Source organism: Strongylocentrotus purpuratus, unplaced genomic scaffold, assembly GCF_000002235.5.
Source record: "Strongylocentrotus purpuratus isolate Spur 01 unplaced genomic scaffold, Spur_5.0 spur5_scaffold_15, whole genome shotgun sequence".
NCBI lineage: Eukaryota > Metazoa > Echinodermata > Echinoidea > Camarodonta > Strongylocentrotidae > Strongylocentrotus > Strongylocentrotus purpuratus.
The window spans coordinates 2,485,628-2,506,272 of NW_022145600.1; the positions used below are offsets into that span (position 1 = coordinate 2,485,628).

Below are 20,645 nucleotides of genomic sequence, written 5' to 3' on the forward strand. Positions count from 1 at the left end.
CCTGCATCACAACCACTCTTACACGTTACATGCAGGCCCCGCGGAACGTTTTTCAAAGTGGAGTATTAACGATCAGGCAGAGTGTAAATTGCCGGGGGGCAGGGCCTGAGTCCCAGTAGGGGGTCAAGGAGCTCAGCCCCAAGAAGCTCAGGGTTTTAGGCATTAAATTACGGTCAGATAAGCATATTTAGATACCTTATTTGTGACACTGGCAGGCGGTGAGTCCAGGGAGCAGAGCCCCCGGAAGCTCGGGGGTTTTAGGTATTTATTTACGGTTAGATGAGCATCCAGGGGCCCTCTTTAAGCCCATTGATGTGGTCCAGGGGGCAGAGCCCCCCGAAACTCAGGGGTTTTAGGTATATGATTACGGTGAGATGAGCATCCAGGGCCCCGCTTTAGGGCCCTTGGTGGGGCCTAGGGGGCAGAGCCCCCGGAAGCTCGGGAGTTTTAGGTATTTAATTACGGTCAGATGAGCATCCAGGGGACAACCTTGGGCCCTTGGTGGGGTCCGGCGCAGAGCCCCCGTAAGTTCTGGGGTTTTAGGCAGTTAATTACGGTCAGAGAAGCATATTTTGATACCTCATTTTCTCTTTCTTTCTTTCTTTTTTTCTGTAACAAACTTTTTCAAAAAGTGAGGGGGCTCGAGCCCCCGAGCCCGGCCGTTCTGCAGACCCTGACATAAAGGCTTCTAAATAAGCATTTTTTCACCCGACTGTACATTTGGGAATTTCTAATTTTCCAACAAACGCATTAAAATGTATGACTTACAACAAAATTGAGAAAAAATACCGGAAAATCACGTCATTTCAGCAACATTTGTAAATCACTGGTATCGAATAAGAAATAACGTCCCCCCCCCCCCCCCGCCCTATCAGTACCCCAGCGTTCAGGGGCTCATGTCTTCTCACCCCTATAACAAAAAACAGACAATATGTCCACGATATGTGCGTTAGTGCGTATCACTATCATAAAATGTTTAGGAAATTTAATTCCGTTAACTTTCCTTTTCTTTGAATGGAATTTGGTATGTGATTTACTTCATGTTTTTATTATTGTTATGCTCTTTTGGGTTAAAAATACAACCATCTTTACTCCTTTACTGCTTTTATTTGGAGGGGGTGGCTTTTTTTTTTTGGAGGGGGGCAAAAATGTTTCCCCCCCCCCCCCTCCCATACCATGCATGATATATCCTGGCTAAGGGAAGGTTCGACATTTTTCCTGAAAAATTCACGTTTAAACATTCACATCCTACTTTATTCTATTTTGCTTCTCTTTGATTATGCACGGATTCTAAATGCCAAATGAAATTGTGTCTTCTTGGTGTATACTTTTCTTCCGGTTTCTGAGTACAATGCTGTCTTGGGCGGGGATCAGGACCATATCGGTTACGGGTGGCCCATTTCTTATCCAGCAGTCACATGTTGCACTCAGAAGACTGTTATAACGAACAATTTCCGAATTAATAATATCAATAAATCCACTACTCAATGGAGTAGAGTACAATCTTTCCACCTCTAATAATTGCCCCCTTTTATTTTGACACGTGCCCCTTTTCCTTTCTAATAAATGCTCATTTTCCTTCTTATAAGTGCCCCTACCCCTTCTCATAATTACCCATTTTCATCTCTGATACATGTGCCTCTTTTTCTTATTAATAAGAGCTACTTCCCCCTTTTCATAAAAGCCCCCTTTCATCTCCGATAAATGCCCCTATTAAAATCTGATGGGTGCCCCTTTGTTTCAACTAATGTAAATTTTCATTTTATGTAAGTGCCCCTTTTTGATTCTAATAAATGCTCCTATCAAATATTATGATAGGTGCCCATTTCCCATTCTCATAAGTGTCTTTTTTCATCCCTGTCTCTTGTTTTAGGAGTAAGAAGTGCCCGTACAGTGCTTACAACAAGAAGAATTCTACAGAAAATGAAAATGTAAACTTACAGAATCCTAAAAATCGAGATTACAAAAAAGAAATGTTTTAAGTCCCTTTTTGAATGAAGGGACAGATGGTGATTGCCTGAGAATTAAGGTTAAGGGTAGTCTATTCCAATATTTAGATGCAGTTATAGTGAAAGTCCGATCTCCAGCTAGTTTCCGTGTGGTATTGTATGTAAGACGGAGTGGGTCACTGGAGAAAAAAAGACATTTGTGGAGGGAAAATGAAGAGAAAAAGAAAACACAGGAAACAAAACCCGGTGAAATATATAAAAGAATAAAGAAAGAATGCCAGAGACGATGTTCATGATGGTGTTAGGTTTCGAAAGGGGAAGATACAGACAGACATTTTGTAGAGAAAAATTTCCATTTTAAAACTATATTTTATTAGATTCAAGATAAACAATGACATTACATTAAAGTATCTTTCAAATATTCACCAGTAGAGCCACCGGATATTAATTGAATTCAGTTTATTCGATTTCATTCAGTACAAGGCTATTGCTAAACAACGGAATCGCGGGGCGGCGTGCTGGCTGTAAATTGCCACAATCTTTTGTACGGTGGGTGTCTTCAAGTATGTTGAATCAGGGGCAACTGTGGTCCTCATGGGATGTGTTTCCCGATTCAAGGCGCCGTGACCCGATTGATTCGTAAAAGCCTATAGGACAGAATTCTGAAGACTCGCAGGTACATTTTGACGATTCAAACACATAAACTAAAACAATGAACATAGCCTATATGAAGCATTATGAAGCATTATGAACATACGAACATCGTTTGTTTTCTGTATATAGGCCTATATATCTACACGTACACGCTGAGTTTTTCATTTTCCATTTTATATTCAAGATATATATATAGAATTTGATTCAATTTTTGTCAGTGGGCACAAGGTTATATGATCATACCGTTCAAATATTTACACACATAATACATTCTGTAAATAAGCAATAAAGCTACTTAATATGTAAATGGGATTTTCAGATATTTACTTTTGAATTTTAGTCAGGTACCTACTTTTTTATTTTTTATGACGCATTCTTCCAATAAAAATTCCATGGGCTGGCTAATGTGTAAAAAAGGGAGTACCGTATATGAATAATCTTTATACCCAAAATAATAATATGTCAAGAATATAGTTTGCTATGCGTTTGTAATGTAACCCTTGTTAAATTACAATACATTGTTGTAGTTTTTTTTTGTTCTTCAAACACTCGCATATTTTTTTATCCTATGCAATTGCCCTTGTTAATACTGTTAAATAACTTCAAATGTTGGGTTCTATGTTTAGTGTGTTGTATAGCAATACGTAAAACCAATATAACCAGTCTTTGTTAATCGGCATACGATAGCAGTGACCTCTACCCATCAACGATTACTTGATTCTCGTCTGAAGAAAAAGAGACAATGGGTATCATAACGTAAGAAACATTTATATTATGACGTCATGGCCTGATTAATAAACAGTTTATCTCTCCAAAGTAATAGATTATGTTTACAAGCTTATAGAGTTGATTGCATGCACACTATAGAATAAACAAAGGAATTAATCAACACTAAGCTATTTGCGTGGCTCAGAAAACGTCTTAATGAACGGAAAGTCTTTGATTTTGTTTATTCGATTAAACTGCCAAAACAGACAAATGTAATTATTTATCAAAGCGCGAACCTGGCGGTAAAGATCTAGGAGGGATCCATCATTCGTCCCATGAAAATGACCGATTTCGTCGACCGGTGACGAATCATGAAGAGAAATGGGTGGTCTGCTCGAAACAGGATCGGCTTCTCATGTTCTCCTAGTGGAGAGAGTGACATCGAACTCATCCCAGAAGCCGTTACAGCAGCTGCCTCACTCCCTTCCTCATTGATATCAACAAAGGCCTTGTGGATGACGGCAGAGATGTGTAACTCTCTATCACCTGAGATGCCTTCGAAGTTAGCCCTATCCTCATCAAAAGCGTCGGGCATTCCCATTCGTTGCAAAACCTCCTTCAGTTGGAATGTTGCTTCTAGTTTGAACTTTGGTAATAGTACGTCCACTTCTCTCCATTCGAGCCCTGCGTCCCAGGATTGCAGGACGTCCACAGAGAGCTTCGTCTCAAGTTGACCAAGGCCATCATCTTTGGTGGGAAGAGCAATCAATAGACTCATATTGTGGCTTTTGTAAGGCATCTCTAGCACAAGACAGTCATTGGTGTTGTCAACAGCCAAAGGAAATCTTCCCTCTTGAATCATTAGACTCACCGGAACCTTCTCTCTCTCATCGAAAACCTTGAATGTATCCTGTGTAGTATCGAAGGTAAAAAATTCTGATTGCCAGTTCGCCTTGAAATAGATGGCATTCACCAGGACAAGGCGTGTTAGATCATTTAGGATTCCAGGAGCAATCAGGTTTTTGATTTTATCCTCGGTCTGCTTTGAGACCCAATCATTGATTGATTGAGTGGTAATTGGAGCTGCAAAGTTATTTACCGCCTCTATGGCTGCTCCATAATAGGAAGCACTTTCATCAAGAAATGACTGAACGAAGTATTTGCCATAGAGCCTGTTTGCGGAATGAAGTTTGTAACCGGAATCTGTTTGGTAAAGCAAGTTGTTTAGCTCTTTGAATGTTCCATGAAGTTGATCTTGGTCTATCTGATTGAAACGGAAGACATCAGCGATTTGAGTTGCTGTATCACCTCGGGCTCCTAGCTGTGTCATAGCCAGGGCGGTCGATATGCTGAGAGGGGAGAAGAACAGATTTGTACCTCTTCGTTCATCTTGAAGAGTTTGATAAAGATCCAGGGCGAATCCGATGTTCGCACTTGAAAGCTGGACCAGTTGCCCAGACGTATCTTGCTGCTTAGAGAATGCCATGTCTTTGATATATTCTGACCTGTGGATAATTACAGAGAAAGCACGGTTTGTTGATTAGTAGGCATGCAACCGTCCAGGGGGACCCGTTTTTCAAATCCCAAAAGTGTGAAATTGAGGAATCATGCCTTTCCAAAAGGGCATTATAATTATCATCGATTTAATTTCCAACCCATGATCTTTTGGATAAAAGACGATTGCGTCATTAACAGAACCAAGAAGTCAAGTAAGATAAAAACGTTATCCAGGCTAATTAATTGCTCCCAAGCATAAATACATGATATTATAGTATATGTGTAAAATCCCAGTACTTGCGTCATTTGTTGCGTGCTCAAAATTTCATCCTAAAACTGACAAGATCAAACAGTTGTCAGATATAATGATAATAATAGCCCGTTCGATAGCGCATAACACATTATGATATAAAGTCTCCAAGCGCTTCCAAAGAGCTTTGCAAACATTATACACCTAGCTTTTGCTGCGGCAGCCATTATCACTTTGTATCACCCTCTAATCATGTGCTACTTTGTAATGACAAACATTCACGATGATGCTCTCCCTTTATCTTAACAGTATATTATTATAAGTGAACATAATATTCGTATATTTACCCACATACAACAGCACAACTCACTTCAAAATGCAACGTGTGTAGTCAAAGTTATTATAGGCCTCCTACTAAATGGCCCAACTACATGTACGACTCATAATATAGTTACAAAATTGCATCCGTCATGATCACATGTTCACATGATCAGGGCGGCGATCCCGGGGGGAGGGGAACACGTCCCCCCCCCCCTCAATTTTTGTAGGGGGGTCGTCCCCCCCCCCGGAAAATTTGAAAAAGTGCTAAAATATAATGTACAGCAAATACTGACTAAAGACTGCTATTGGGCTTTGGAGGGCCCAAGAGTGCGGCGTTTAGACAAAAATCTTCTAGCTCGGGAGCTATGCTCCCTCGCATAATATCCTTCAAAATGTACGAGTAAATCAAATATTGTAAAAAGGCGAAGTGTGAAAAAAGTATAATGTTTGTTTTGATACCCTAGGAATATAATTTTGTAATACAACAAAACTTCAAAACCTGTGAGGGGGTAGTCACTTTCGTCACCTTCACCCCTCTCGTTCACTATGCTCACTCACTCGGGCTTGGGGCAGTTACCCCCCCCCCCCCCTCCCCACCCGATAACATTTAAACGTGGTTTATTTCTAATTCGATACCAGTGACTTATTTACAAATGTTGCTGAAATGGCATGATTTTCCCTGAGCTTCTAGGGGCTCCGCTCCTGGACCCAACCAGTGCCCTAAGCGGTCCACCGGGTGCTCATCTGACCATATTCAAAAGCCTGAAACCCTGAGCTTCCGAGAGCTCTGCCCCCTAGATCCCGCCAAGGGACCTTCGCCCCCTGGACCCCATTCCGATTAGTGACCTGCATGCAAGTGTCACAAATAAGGTATCAAAATATGCTGATCTGACCCTAATTAAAGGGCTAAAAATTCTGAGCTCCATGGGGCTCCGCCCGTTGACCCCGCCGGGGCTTTGCCCCTAGAGCCCGCGCTAATTTACGTCCCACTTGATTTGCTCTATCTGATCGAAAATACTTAGATCCCCCCCCCCTCCCCCCCCCCCCCCCCCCCCCCCCCCCCCCCCCCCCCCCCTCCCCCCCCCCCCTCCCCCCCCCCTCCCCCCCCCCCCACTTTGAAAAACGTTCCGCGGGGCCTGCAAGTAAAATGTAAGAGCGGTGGTGATGCGGATTTTTTTTCTCCCCCCCCCAAAAAAAAAAAGTTTTTGCTCATTACGTCACTCTTCCCTCGTTCCCCGCATTTCGTTCCCCCCCCCCCCCCCCCCCCGGTCATGAAAAGAAATCGCCGCCCCTGCACATGATTACAGGATCTCAGGATCACGGGACCGTGTCCCCTTCCTGGCAAACCGCCAAAAAATTCACGCACTAATCACACAGAAACCTCCCACCCACGCACAAATACAGACAATTACCAATATCGAGGAAGAAAATTGGATATTGTTGCAGTTTTTATATGCTTTGTTCGTTATCATACCATGCGTGATATGTACTGGCTGAGAGAGGGTTCGAGTAAGCGAAATGAGAGCCTTCATTTTTTTCCTCAATACTGCTTACAGAGGTCAGAGTTCATATCGCACCTCTAGGTTTTACGATGTGCACCTTCAACTTATCCACTCTCTCATGCTATTTCTTATTAGGCTTTGATAGTTAATGATTTACCCATTCACCAATACGTTTCAGTGAGAAATATGAAATGGGAGGCACTATTTTATTGAGTTCAATTTCTCTGGCATGTTATTTGAATAATACTATTAATAAATACGACGACGTTTATTTTTTAAACTTTTTGAAATTCACAAGTCGACATTTTTCCTAGAAACATTCACGTTTACACATTCACAGTCTTCTATTTTGCTTCTCTTCGACTATTCATGGATTCTAAATACCGTATTGTGTCTTCTTGTTGACTTGTATACATTTCTCTCGGTTTCTGAGTACTACTTGGTCAGGGAGAAGGACCATTTCGGTTATGGATGGCCCATTTCTTCTCCAGCAGTCACATGTTGCACTCAGAAGGCTGTTTATAACAAAAACAAATCCGAATGAATAATATCAATAAATTCACTACTCAATGGAGTACAGCACAATTTTTCCACCTCTAATAACTGCCCCTTTTATTTTTGACACGTGCCCCTTTTCCTTTCTAACAAATGCTTTTGTCCCTTTTCTTCTTATAAGTGCCCCTACCCCTTCTCATAATTAACAATTTACCAAAATTATAGGGTTCAATTTCTCTGGCATGTTATTTGAATAATACCATTAATATGACGACGTTTATTTTTTTTTAATTCTGAAATTCACAAGTCATTGACACTTTTTATCCAACTACATCTAGTAAACGTCGACATTTTTCCTAGAAAAATTCACGTTTACACATTCACAGTCTACTTTATTCTATTTTGCTTCATCAATGGATTCTTAATACATAAATTGTGTCTTCTTGATGTATACATTTCTTCCGGTTTCTGAGTACTATACTTGGTCGGGGAGAAGAACCATATCGGTTACGGATGGCCCATTTCTTCTCCAGCAGTCACATGTTGCACTCAGAAGGCTGTTTATAACCAAAAAATCCGAAGGAATAATATCAATAAATCAACTACTCAATGGAGTAGAGCACAATCTTTCCACCTCTAATAACTGCCCCCTTTTATTTTGACACGTGTCCCTTTTCCTTTTTAATAAATGCTCATTTTCCTTCTTATAAGTGCCCCTACCTCCTTCTCATAATTACCAATTTTCATCTCTGATAAGTGCACCTTTTATTTTAACATGTGCCTCTTTTCTTATTAATAAGAGCTACTTCCCCTTTTCATAAAAGCCCCTTTTCATCTCCGATAAATGCCCCTATTAATATCTGATGGGTGCCCCTTCCCAGACAGCAAAATATCTGGGGCCCATCTGGGTTTTGTATGGGCTGACTAAAACCCACGTGGCCCATACAAAAACCAGATGTATACCAGATGGGCCTTCCCACCCAGAACCCACACATATGGGCCCCATGTGGGCCCCATGTGGGTTTTTGTTTGTGAAAATCGCACGTCGAACATCGGCTGGGCCCAGCTAAAAACCAGATGTATACCAGATGGGCTTTTCCATCAAGAACCCACAAGTTCCAACACATATGGGCCCCATATGGGCCCCATGTGGGTTTTTGGTGGTGATAATCGCACGTCGAAGATTATCTTCACCCAGCTGAAAACCAGATGTATCCCATATGGGCCTTCCCACAAAGAACCCACAGGTATACGGAGCCCACGTGGCCCATTTAACAACTAGATGTATACCAGATGGGCCTTCCCATCCAGAACCCACAAGTACCAACACATATAGGCCCCATATGGGCCCCATGTGGGTTTTTGGTGGTGATAATTGCACGTCGAAGATTGTCTTCACCCAGCTGAAAAACAGATGTATACCAGATGGGCCTTCCCATCCAGAACCCACAAGTTACAACACATATAGGGCCCATATGGGCTCCATGTGGGTTTTTAGTGGTGAAAATCGCACGTCGAACATTGTCTTCGCCCAGCTGAAAACCAGATGTATACCAGATGGGCCTTCCCACCCAAAACCCACAAATATATCCCATCATTTGCATAATGAGTATGGGGTGCGTGCACATCTATGTTTTTTTTAACAATTTATCTAAATTTACAGGATATTTCTTAATTACTGATGATTTAGTTATTTGCGATTCATTTCGAAAATACTACAAAATGTAAATTGCCAATTATTAGGAAAATTCACTACTTTGTTTAAATTACATTTAATTAAACATGAATTAGAAAAAACACTTACTATAATCTAAAACAGATTCAATAAAATACTAGTATATGGAAATGTCTTATCACAGTAAATTAACCAAGTCTTCTTAACACCAATGCCTTTACATTGGAAATGTTAGACGATGTGTTGTTGCCATTGACCAAATTAATTAGTACAAGTGCTACATAACCTACTAATTATGTCTGCTAATTGGAGCTTTCAATCAGTGGTTGAAAGTTGTGCCAAATGGTACGACTGGTCCAGTTAAACCCAACTGGTAACCCTGGAAATTGAAATGGGATAAACGAATTCAACTGGGAAAAATAGGAACCCATTTAAACAATATGAAGCCCATTTAAAACCACATTGGCCCATATGGGACCAGATCAAACCCACTTTGCCCATATGGATCCCATATAAAAACCCGCTTATAGCCCATATGGGGCCCATATAGAACGCACTTGACCCATATATAGAATGTGGTAGGTCCCACATAAAACCCACATATGGCCCATCTGGTGCCCAATAGGTAACCCTTGTGTATATTGATGGGCCAATTGTGGAGTACATCTGGGTTTCACGTGGGCCCATCTGGGCCAAGTGGGTACAATCTGGGCCGCCCATCTGGGGCCCTTCTATAACCCGGGTGCAGATTGCTGGGCCCCACATGGGGCCTATCTGGGACCCATCTGGGCCAAATGGGCCAAGTGGGCAAGAGACGGGCTGGCCCATCTGGGCCAAGTGGGCCAGCCCAGTTGTAACCAGATAAAACCCAGATGGGCCCCACAACATTTTGCTATCTGGGTTTTCTTTCAACTAATGCACATTTTCCTTTCAGTGCCCCTTTTTAATTCTTATAAATGCCACTATCAAAATCTGATGGGTGCCCATTTCCCATTCTCATAAGTGCCTGTTTTCATCCCTGCCTCTTTTTTGTGTGTAAGAAGTGCCCCCGGCCCCCCACTCAGAGGTCGGAATGACCGCATGCGTGTTGCCAAAATGTCCGGTAAAGGGGTACTTTTCGTGCGACAAAGTCCGGCCCGAGAATTGTAAAAAAGGGGTGTATTTGACTTTTCACCCGGAGATTTCTTTAAAAAGGGGGTGTTTTTCTTTTTTCTCTCATCTCTTTGGACTCCTGAGAAATTATTCCGAATTTAGGGGGGTACATTGAGCATTTTTCCTGATTTAGGGGGGTCTCCAAGGCAGGAAAAGCCCGCGAAAAGCCCGCGAAAGGGGGGTTCAGAAATGTTGGCAGTCCTCAGATAGGGGGTGCTTTCAAAAAGAGGGTACGAGCATAATTATGCGTACCCTAAATAACACTGAGTGGGGGGCCGGGGAAGTGCCCTATTTTTACCTCTGATAATTATTATTACCCTTTGTACTTTGACACGTGCTCCTTTTCTTTTCTAATAAGTGTCTTATCCCTTTCGATAAGAGTTCCCTTTTTCTCTCATCATTAAACGCGCCCCTAATTACAAGCGACTAAGAGCAATTTCCCCAAAAGTTATAATGCGTCAATTATGCCAAAGACGAAGTTCTGAAAGAAAGCAATATATTATGTGCGCTCTATAATTTTCGTACGAGACTTTTTTTCGTACGAGAATTCTGTTCGTACGAGAACTTTTGTTGTACGAAAAAAAAAAAAGTTCGTACAAAATGTATGCGCTCCCTTGCCTTTGGTAGTCTTTGAATGGATCCTATTCAGACCCTAATTAGTCCCAGCCATATTATAACTGTATGTATTCTCAATTCTCACAGCCTATACCAGCGTGCAACAGATCATCATGCTTGCATCCATTTACTATGTTGACATTAAACAAAATATAAGCCGAGATCAATAGCTGGGAACATTCGACCTACTCACTGACATGCAGGGTTCGTCGATTGTCATTCGGCACTTATATAAAAGCTGACAAATACACTGGTGCGAACTTTGATTCGAAACGACACGATACAAAGTCCACTCCAACGTACTCGAACACTGGTTGGAGCTTTCAAATAAAGCTAGTAAACATGAATTGAGTAAAACAAAATTGATATATTGTATTTCATATATACACTTGGAATAGGACGTGCTGATGCAAGCATAATGATCTACTAAAAATTAGTGAAATATTGCGATGGCTCACCGGTAAACTATATTTTGGTGTTTACGGTTTCATGCTTGTATTTGGTTGGAGTGGAAGAGGTCTTATATACACGACGCCAAAATGAACGGGAAGAGAGTGGCTATCATAGGAGCTGGAGTTTCCGGTCTTGTTGCGATAAAAACATGTCTCGAGGAAGGGCTACAACCCGTGTGTTTCGAAAAGGTCAAACAACTAGGTAAAGTATATATAAATAATGTCCCGTATGACTATGCACGTAGAATTCAATAGCTGATATCTCCTTGACTGTACATTGTGCACGTAGCGGCCGTGTATCGACGTGAACCGACGTGAACCCGGTCTATGAACAATAGGGGGAGATATACCAGGCGTGATATAGGCCTACCTACGAGTGTACTGTTTGTATTACAATGACTAGGCTTATAGTACCTTATAGTCAAACTGACAAGATCGACAACAAACAGACAACAGACAGAACAGATATATTATATAGGTCGGTTAGGAGTCGGTTTGAAGTCGGTTTGGCCGCAGTGCGACTGAGGTAATACGAGAGAAATATATCGACCGTGTGAATATGCCGATGCTATAGTATATTAGAGCTAATTTCTCTATTATGTATTATTTTGAAAACGTAGAAATAAAAAATAAACAAACAAACAAAAACGAAAAACACGACACCGTGTATCAATTGATAACATATCACATATACAGACTCTCGAAAAATTGTGTAACGTATCAATTATAAAAACACTCAAACTTTCGTTGGCTTACAGCATTTTCCTCTGGCATACTTCCTCTATATACTTCATATATATATACCACGAGAACGGGTTAATTATTCCTTTTTTTCTCTCTGAGGGGCCGACCCGTCTCTGCGGTAAGGTGGTTAAGGTCTGGGTTCGAGGCTCCCGGCGGAAACAATTTTTGCAACCTCTGTAGAAGGAAACAGTAAGGAGGAACACGGAAAGGGCGACACAAATTATTACTCTCTTAATCTCTTTTGAATTCTCAAATTATAATAATAATAACAATGATAATAACATTTGGATTTATAAAGCGCCTTTTTCAGAGGGTACAAGCGCTGTCCCTTTAATAGTCAATCAAAAAATTATAAAGTATTGTACTTGTAGAGGTATGTTTTCAGATGTTTTCTTCAAGTGAAGTACTACTTCATAATTATATATATTATAATTATGTTCTACTTTCACCTAGCATATATATCCTAAAGTATTTTAAAAAGTAACTTTCGTCTATAGTCTTGCTCAGCTTTTTCATTTTCATTTGAATTAATTTCTGGTATAATAGGTGGCACCTGGGTTTACAATGAAGAAGTAGGATCCGATCCGACCGGACCAGCTGGTATCTATGATGGACTCGTCACAAACGTGAACAAGGAGATGATGGCTTTCAGTGATTTCTCATTTCAAAGACACATTCCACCATATCCATTGGTAAATAGAACGCATCAATGATTAACGCATCAACGATGAAAATTTAAAATAAAAAGAACATGAGCTTGACATGTTAAATGACTCCGTTACTTGATGATTTTGTCAAGTTACCTTCAGTTATTTAAGCATTAAGTATATCCAATTCAATTTGAATGCATTTTATAGGAGTAAAAGGAAACATCCAGCATGACGCAGGTGTACAAAAAATGCATGTAAATTTTGAGCGGACAGATCCTTTGGTTAATTTACACAATGATATACCATAACTATTATGATTATTGTTTAATGTGGAATTTGAACCTAAAGGTCTGCGCGCCAATCCGTAAGTTTAAGGTATTAAAATCGGGTTCTTATAATAATGAAAGAGAGAATGTAAGCATCGTAAGAAAAGAGTGAAACTTCTTAAACTTTACTTATTGAAAAATAAATTAATGTTCATGTTCTTTTAAATGTGAGAACTATTGAAACCATTTTTAATCAGTGAAATTGAAATTGCAAAACGGTTTTTTTTTTCGCATTGAGGGATTGCATCTGCTCATTCCTTCTCCAGACTATATCTGAAAACAACGCTGAATAAATTATGATCTGATAACTTGATTCCTTCACAGAGGGAAGACGTAAGGAATTATTATATTAGGTACGCTGAGGAGTTTGATCTGACCAAGCATATCCAGTTCAACACAACAGTCGTAGAGGTAACGAAGACTCCAGATTTTCGCGAAACGGGAAGATGGAATGTGTGTACCCAACACGAGGATGGGCAGCCCCAATCAGAGGTAATTTTGTAAGCGCCTCCAGATCTAATACCGTGTCAATCAGCTGAAACTGTAACGCTTCAAATAAAATGGAGCTTTATCAGTTTACTTGAAATTAATTGGTTTTAATTAAAATATAATATTTTAAAAGTAGTGTCGATAGCCTGTCCAGATAGTAAACAGTGAAGGGGGCAGAATCCTGTTCAAGCGATTATCATGCCCCCCCCCCTTTTTTTTTTTAAATACGAAGTTAATATGAAGCTTCACGATGTTTGCAATCCTTATATATTATGTTCCTACGTATAAATTGTATTTGTTTGAACAGATGTCAAATATGTTGTCGAATTGAATAGAAGAAAATAAATGTTCATTTGAATTGAATTAAATTGAACCTTTATCAAAATCAATCTTTATGTTGTTTATATCTCAAAGGAGCTGTTATAAATCACTCCCGACTTTGAACCAGCTTTATATACTAGTATTATACGATTTTTCTCTTTCACTACAGATATTTGATGCTGTTATGGTATGTACCGGAATGTACTCGTCCGGTATAGTTCCGAATTACCCTGGTCAAAATGAGTTCCGTCGTCAAATTTTACATGGCAGTCAATTCAGATGTGGGCAAAACTTCAAAGACAAGACAATCCTAGTCGTTGGTAAATAATTGTGAATTTGTGATGGTGAACATAATAACAACGATAATGATGATGATGATAATGATAATTTCAAAAAATGATAGTAATGATGATGATAATAATAGCGATCATACTGATAATATAACATTTATAAGACACCAAATCCACTTAAAAACAAATGTTCAAGGCGCCCTATAGTGCCAAAGATGGAATCACATTAATAACGTCTGCGTTGTACAAAAAAAGATTAAAAACTAGTAGGAGAGAAAATACGAAAATGAAAGAGAACAATTGTTATATCCCAGAACAAACAGATATGTTTTTGGATTATAGCATGCATGTAACTATAGTGTGTACTTTAGATATGAGCATATCACTCCAATAATCTATCTTCCACCATGAGCTCTAAAAATGTGTTTCTTGCTTGTCAGGCGGGATAAAAGATGACTTTGACTTGACACACCCTTCAATATTTCGGGTGATAATTTTGTATGTTTATCCCAAGTTAAACAAAAACGAAACAAGATTAAAACAAAACAGAACATGAAAACCTTATGATAAACGTTGCAAAGTTGACAGGTTGTATGTACTATTGTTTAGGTAATATTTTATATTGAGAACTAGATAATATTTGTATTTTGTCCAACTTCTTTTATTTTACAGGGGCTTCACATTCTGCCGGAGATATTGCCATTCTGAGTAGTGATCATGCTAAGAAGGTAAATATTATTAATCCTTATGGTTACGGGGATATCACGAAATGGCCATAATTTCTTGTAAAAATTATTCTAAAATGGATGACATATTTTACTCACAAAAAGGGGCAATTTGTATCGGGAATTCGCGCGTGTCCCTTTTCACTTCAGTTTCGAAACGCACTCGAAAAACACGTGAGGTAAAAATGTGTACGTTTGCTGATATATACATACCAACCAACACACCAACATGGTCTGCAATCATTCTTCTTCTTCTTCTTGAGACACTACGCAAGCCCTGTCCAGTGGAGGACACATGGCCTAGCCTTGGGGTTGAAACTCACTAGGTCTTTGGCAGGCGCGGATCCAGGATTTCTTAGGGGAGGGGGCCCAACTTTTTTTTTTTTTTGCTCCCGAAAATTTGAAAATCGCGCCGGCCGAAAATCGCTCAGTGGGGGGGGGGGGGGGGGGGGGCGGGGTACAGAGGCACAACTTTTCTTTTTCTTTTTTTTTTTTTTTTTTTTGCTCCCGAAAATTTGAAAATCGCGCCGGCCGAAAAGTCGCTCAGTAGGGGGGGGGGGGGGGGGGGGGGGGGGGGGGGGGGGTACAGAGCACAACTTTTTTTTTTTTTTTTTGCTCCCGAAAATTTGAAAAACGCGCCGGCCAAAAATTCGCTAAGTGGGGGGGGGGGGGGGTGGGGGGGGGGGGGGGTTGTGAGCACATTTTTTTTTTTTTGATCCTCAAAAAAATTTCAATTTGCAACCCCCCCCCCCCCCCCTTGAACGCCAGGGGGGGGGCCCAACCCCCAAAAAAGGTAAAAATCACGTGATTTTACATGATTTTTTTCTCAAGGGGGGGGGCCCGGGCTCCCCGGGCCCCCCCCCCCTGGATCCGCCACTGGTCTTTGGGGTAAAGGGTTCTGGAAGGAGGGGAGCAGACCGAAAGGGGTTTCATCGTCTGTTCATCCCCATCACAGTCGCATATAGTTCCTCTATCTTGACTATAGTCATGTAGAGATCATTCTTTGTCCACTGAGCATTCGCTAGTGTTTATCAAGTAGTGGCAGAATGAGGGGCACAACTGGCCAATTCATTGCCCCCGGCCCTCTCACGCCTCACCTTGGAAACCCAAATTGGCATACCGTAAGTACACAACAAAATTGCCTCCTCAGTAATGTTGTGTGATTTTTTTTTTTCCGGAATCACCCCCTTTATTCTGTCTATTCAGTCATTTTCATTCCATATTTTTGTTAACAAGATACTGGATCTACCACTCACTGATATAACAAAAATTCCTCTTTTTTGTCCTTGTTTCAATATCATATTCTAGGTATACATCAGTATGCGGGATGGTGCTTGGATTGTGCCCCGCATTATGGGCAGGATGCCCACTGACGCATACGTTAATCAAAGATGGAGAGATCTGATTCCTAGCTGGATCTTCAAACCTTTGATAGGGATCAAAATGCAGTCCTTGCTAGACTGGAGAGCACTCGGGATTCAGAGCAGCAAGCATCCCGCCAACAGCAACAGCGTCATGATTAATGACCAACTCCCTATGAAGATCATGAGCGGTCAAGTGGTGGTCCGGAGTGGACTTCAACGGTTTGAAGGGTCAAGGGTCATCTTTGACGATGGTTCTTACTTGGATGATGTGGATTGTGTCGTTTACGGTACGGGGTACAATCCAGCAACTCCATTCCTGAAGGAAAATATATTGGGTAAGATGTTCATGTACAGAATCAAGGTTTGATAATGTATTCGATGTTTATTTATCAAGCAAAGGACAATAGGCCTGTTTATATATGCGTCGGAATTCCCCACGATTCAAGAACAGGGGGGGGGGGTAATGAAATGTGCTCATGACACTTGTCTTTTATTGTACCCCTCAGGCCCTCAAACAACAAAAAGATAAAGAAAATCCCTATAGAAAAAAGTCACGCGAAATCTGAGGTACAATAATGATTCCCCTTTACGTTTTAAGAACGAGTTCTGCCTCTGACTACATCTTTGGAAGAAGTTACTAAGACAGAAAACTATTTATAGTAATAACTGATTTTATTGTAGAATAAAAGATAAAGCAATCATTCAAAAAAAATAATCAAAGTATATTTTAAAGGGCAAACTCATAAACGAGCGTTAACGGTCTTACGTGATAAATATTTCATTGAAGCGCGCTTATTTCTTGTCTTGTTCAGGTAACTCGAATCAATTAGAGCTTTACATGCACGTCATACCACCCAGGCTTGCACACCCTACGCTTGCGGCCATTGGTTACATCCGGTCACGTGGTGCAGTAGGACCGACGGCGGAGCTGCAAGTTCGTTACGCCCTCAAGGTGTTCAAGAAAGAGGTTAAACTACCAAGTCATCAAGACATGATGGCGGACGTGACAAGAAGAAAGGACGCTGTCGTCAAACAGTATGGTGTAAACCAACCTAAGGTATCTCTATACGATTTTTGTTTTGTGTGGAGAATCTTTTCATGGGGGTCTAGCATGTATAGAAACATAATGAGTACACAATTCATTTATTTTAGTTTCCAGAATTTGGAAGGCTGCAGTTCTAGCCATTATGTATAATAAATAGGTGATTCTGTTGGTACTACTCATACCAATATCTGCAATGAATAAGCGCTGAAAAACCATCCATTTTGCATATAACAATATTTCCCCAATCGAAAAGATCACTTTTTGATCAGAATGTTGTTGTTACGTTGTATTGATCACTATTTTGAGCATAGTCTTGTAGAGGCTAATTCATTTGGGACATACATTTCATTGATCATAGGAACATTATTTTGTATTTCTTCTAAGTCGACCCAATTTCGTTATTGTGCGATATTGTTTTTGTTTATAATATCAACAATTGCACTGATCATTTCACAGTGAATTTGATTCGTAATATCGCAACAAACTCTTCTCAATCAGCAGCTTATTTAAAATTAATAACGCCATCATTAACTGTTCTATTTTTGTTCTAGATCCTCCCGACTACCTACAACGACGAGCTTGCTCGAGCAATCGGGGCTCTACCAAGTTTCTGGAGTCTGCTCTTGTCAGATCCGAAACTGGCTTACCACTTTTACTTTAGTCCAGCATTTCCACCTTGGAACAGAATGGTAGGTCCACACTCTAGACCAGATGCCCGTCAAAGGATCCTCCAATGTAGAGAAGATCTCCTACATGGGATAGCATTGAAAACGGTTCGCCCTGGAGCACTAAAACGTTTGGAAGACGTCGACAGAAACAGGACTGTATTGATTATGCTTCTCGTTTTATGTTTATTGGGTTTCCTCTTGGCAGTAGTAGTTTAGAATACATTAGATAAATTTTGGTGAAGGTGATTTTAATCTCTTACTGAAAAAGAGCTCTACTGAAAAAGGAAAATGTCCATAGGACAGTCGACTATCATCATCATGTATAATGTCAATGTATGATGGCATCCTGGAAATCATGGAACAGGGGCAATGCCTTTACTCGATCCTAGTCGACTGTGCCCCCATCCAGCCTTTTCAAACAAGTGTCGAGTATGCTGGATGCATTCCCAAGGGACTGTAGGATTTTGAGATTTCCAAACATAAGTACAACATCATTTTCTTTTAGTACCGGTATACTTTTGTTACAGTATAATTTTACTATTTCACACGCAGAGCGGCTCCTTTAACATGTTTAGGTATACGCCACCCGGAGTGTTGAGCTAAACCCATGTCAAGATTCATGTGTACGTGCATACAATATTATTGTACATTGTATTACCAAATTTCACTTGGAGAACTCGATGAATTGCTTTGGACAAAGTGTAAAAGATCCTTACATGAACTTTAATACGTTTATTATGATTGGACTTTGATAACTATATTATTATTACTAGACCTATTGGTGGTATGTACACATAATGCTGTCGTTCATTATACATGTACAATAAAGACATTAATCTACATTTGCTATATTCCATCAACTTCAAGGTGAGGTAACTGGCTAAATGTGTACCTCATCTGGTAATGGCAGCCGTGCTAAAGCCAGGGTGATTATTATGGAGCGACATGAGTGGCATTGTGCAAGACATTGGTTCTTTGCAAGACTCTATTAATATTATTATTATCATCATCATCATTATCATCACTCACCACGTGTCTGTGTGTTTGTTGCTTTCATACAACTGTCATAAATGATTTGTTACAAGTCATAAAGATTCAGTCTCGATAATCATGATCGATGTCATCATCATTACATTAGGGCCAAGTAAATTATAGAATCCTATGCATTCTACAAAGTGCAATTTCGACACATCTTTTTCATGAAGTTCCACGTATCTATACTGTACAGAGGAGTAAAATAGTTCATGATGATACTTTTCTACACATATCATGGAATGAATAACGCATGCTGAAAAAGAAACTTGCCCTTTTTCCTATGTTAATTAACATAACTGAATTGTAAGTAATCATTTGTTTATTTTTCTTTCGTTTTATGTATTCAGATGTGAATGTGCTAGGATCCGTTTTCCAGATTATTAGTACTTGTAACTTTTATTGCATGTTTTTTTACAAGAAAGTATATATATTTGTAAAAAAGGAAAATACTCTAGCTGTAATATCAGCAACAACAACAACAAATATATGAAATTATAAGTTGTATGTTTAAACATTTTTTCATCATATTCTGGGCAATAAACTTTAATCGTCAATTTTCATTAGTAAGTCACTGCAGAGTCTTTTGTATGGCGTCTACATTTCTTTAATAACCACCCCCCCCCCCCCCCCTTGAGGGCTGGTAGAATGACTGTGCTTTCTCATTTTCTGAATCTGACATGATGTGATTTCCCAATTCATTCCGTTTTGTTCGTAAAGTGTACCTTATCCATAAAGTTGGAATAACTTTTCTTACCTCTTTTCATGAAATGATATTGACAAAAATTCAAACTTTATTGATCAAACTCTTTGACTCTTTTAATTGATCAAAAAAGGTTCCGAGACTTATAAGCGTTATCTATATAAAGAATAAATTATTGGGAAAATCATTTCAAGAGGGAGCGGAAGGGAAAGTCCACCTTGGTATTATCTTTGGTTTTCATAAAAGCAGGAAAAACAGGAAAAACAAATTACTTAAAGTTTGAGCAATATCCGATTTAAACTGAAGTTGTCTTAATCAGTGAAACGCAAACTGGCAACACTGTGACGTATCCTGCAAGCTTTCATATTCTTGTTATTGCGGACTGAATAGACTTGTTTCATACAGGGGTTGCATTTAATCAAATTTGTAATAATCATATTTAGGGTGAATGTATAATAGACAATTAAATCATTTTTAAAGTTTTTTTGGTACAGGACAAATGGGCGTCGACCACGCAAAATGCGTGGCAGAGTTGCCCATTTGTGTTTGATTGATCGCACCATCAAATATTCATAACTTTCTTATTTTTAAGCGGGTTTTGCTCTAACTCTCACCGACCTGTTTCCAAGGGCGGCGGAGCGTCTTCCAAAGTGGGCGGGCACTAACAAAAAAGGCACTTTCTGGATAACTTGAAAGGGATACATACAGAGGGAAACCTCAAAGTGAACATATACACCATTTTAGACATTGGTAAACATGACTGTATATGCGTGTACATCGTCATGACTGTGATTACACTACCAGGGATGACATCAATATTTGTTTCTCTCGTATTACGTGGTACAAGATGCTGCTTAAGCAACATACTTTGCAGTGGGTGTGAAGGTCTGAATATTAATTTTCGAGCGAGCTATTGGGCAAGCGAGCATTCAAGGATTTGGGAGGTTGCAGTGCGAACATTTACATCGTAAAAAGAGGACGCAAACAAACCCTGATGAGTTTTAATCACAATGTAATG

General features: G+C 40.0%; 1 protein-coding gene and 1 pseudogene across 1 annotated transcript; one reads left to right on the plus strand and one right to left on the minus strand.

Moving 5' to 3' along the window:
* Positions 1–2,856: 2,856 nt before the first annotated feature.
* LOC115923968 lies at positions 2,857–4,812 on the minus strand (annotated as a pseudogene).
* Positions 4,813–11,077: 6,265 nt separating this feature from the next.
* On the plus strand, positions 11,078–19,490 carry LOC115923969 (dimethylaniline monooxygenase [N-oxide-forming] 5-like). The gene is made up of 8 exons (XM_030985335.1): positions 11,078–11,472; positions 12,561–12,706; positions 13,315–13,482; positions 13,970–14,120; positions 14,763–14,818; positions 16,124–16,514; positions 16,992–17,236; positions 17,776–19,490. Exons 1-8 carry the CDS (start codon positions 11,358–11,360, stop codon positions 18,106–18,108), a joined length of 1,605 nt encoding a protein of 534 aa, XP_030841195.1. The 5' UTR covers positions 11,078–11,357; the 3' UTR covers positions 18,109–19,490.
* Positions 19,491–20,645: the final 1,155 nt, after the last annotated feature.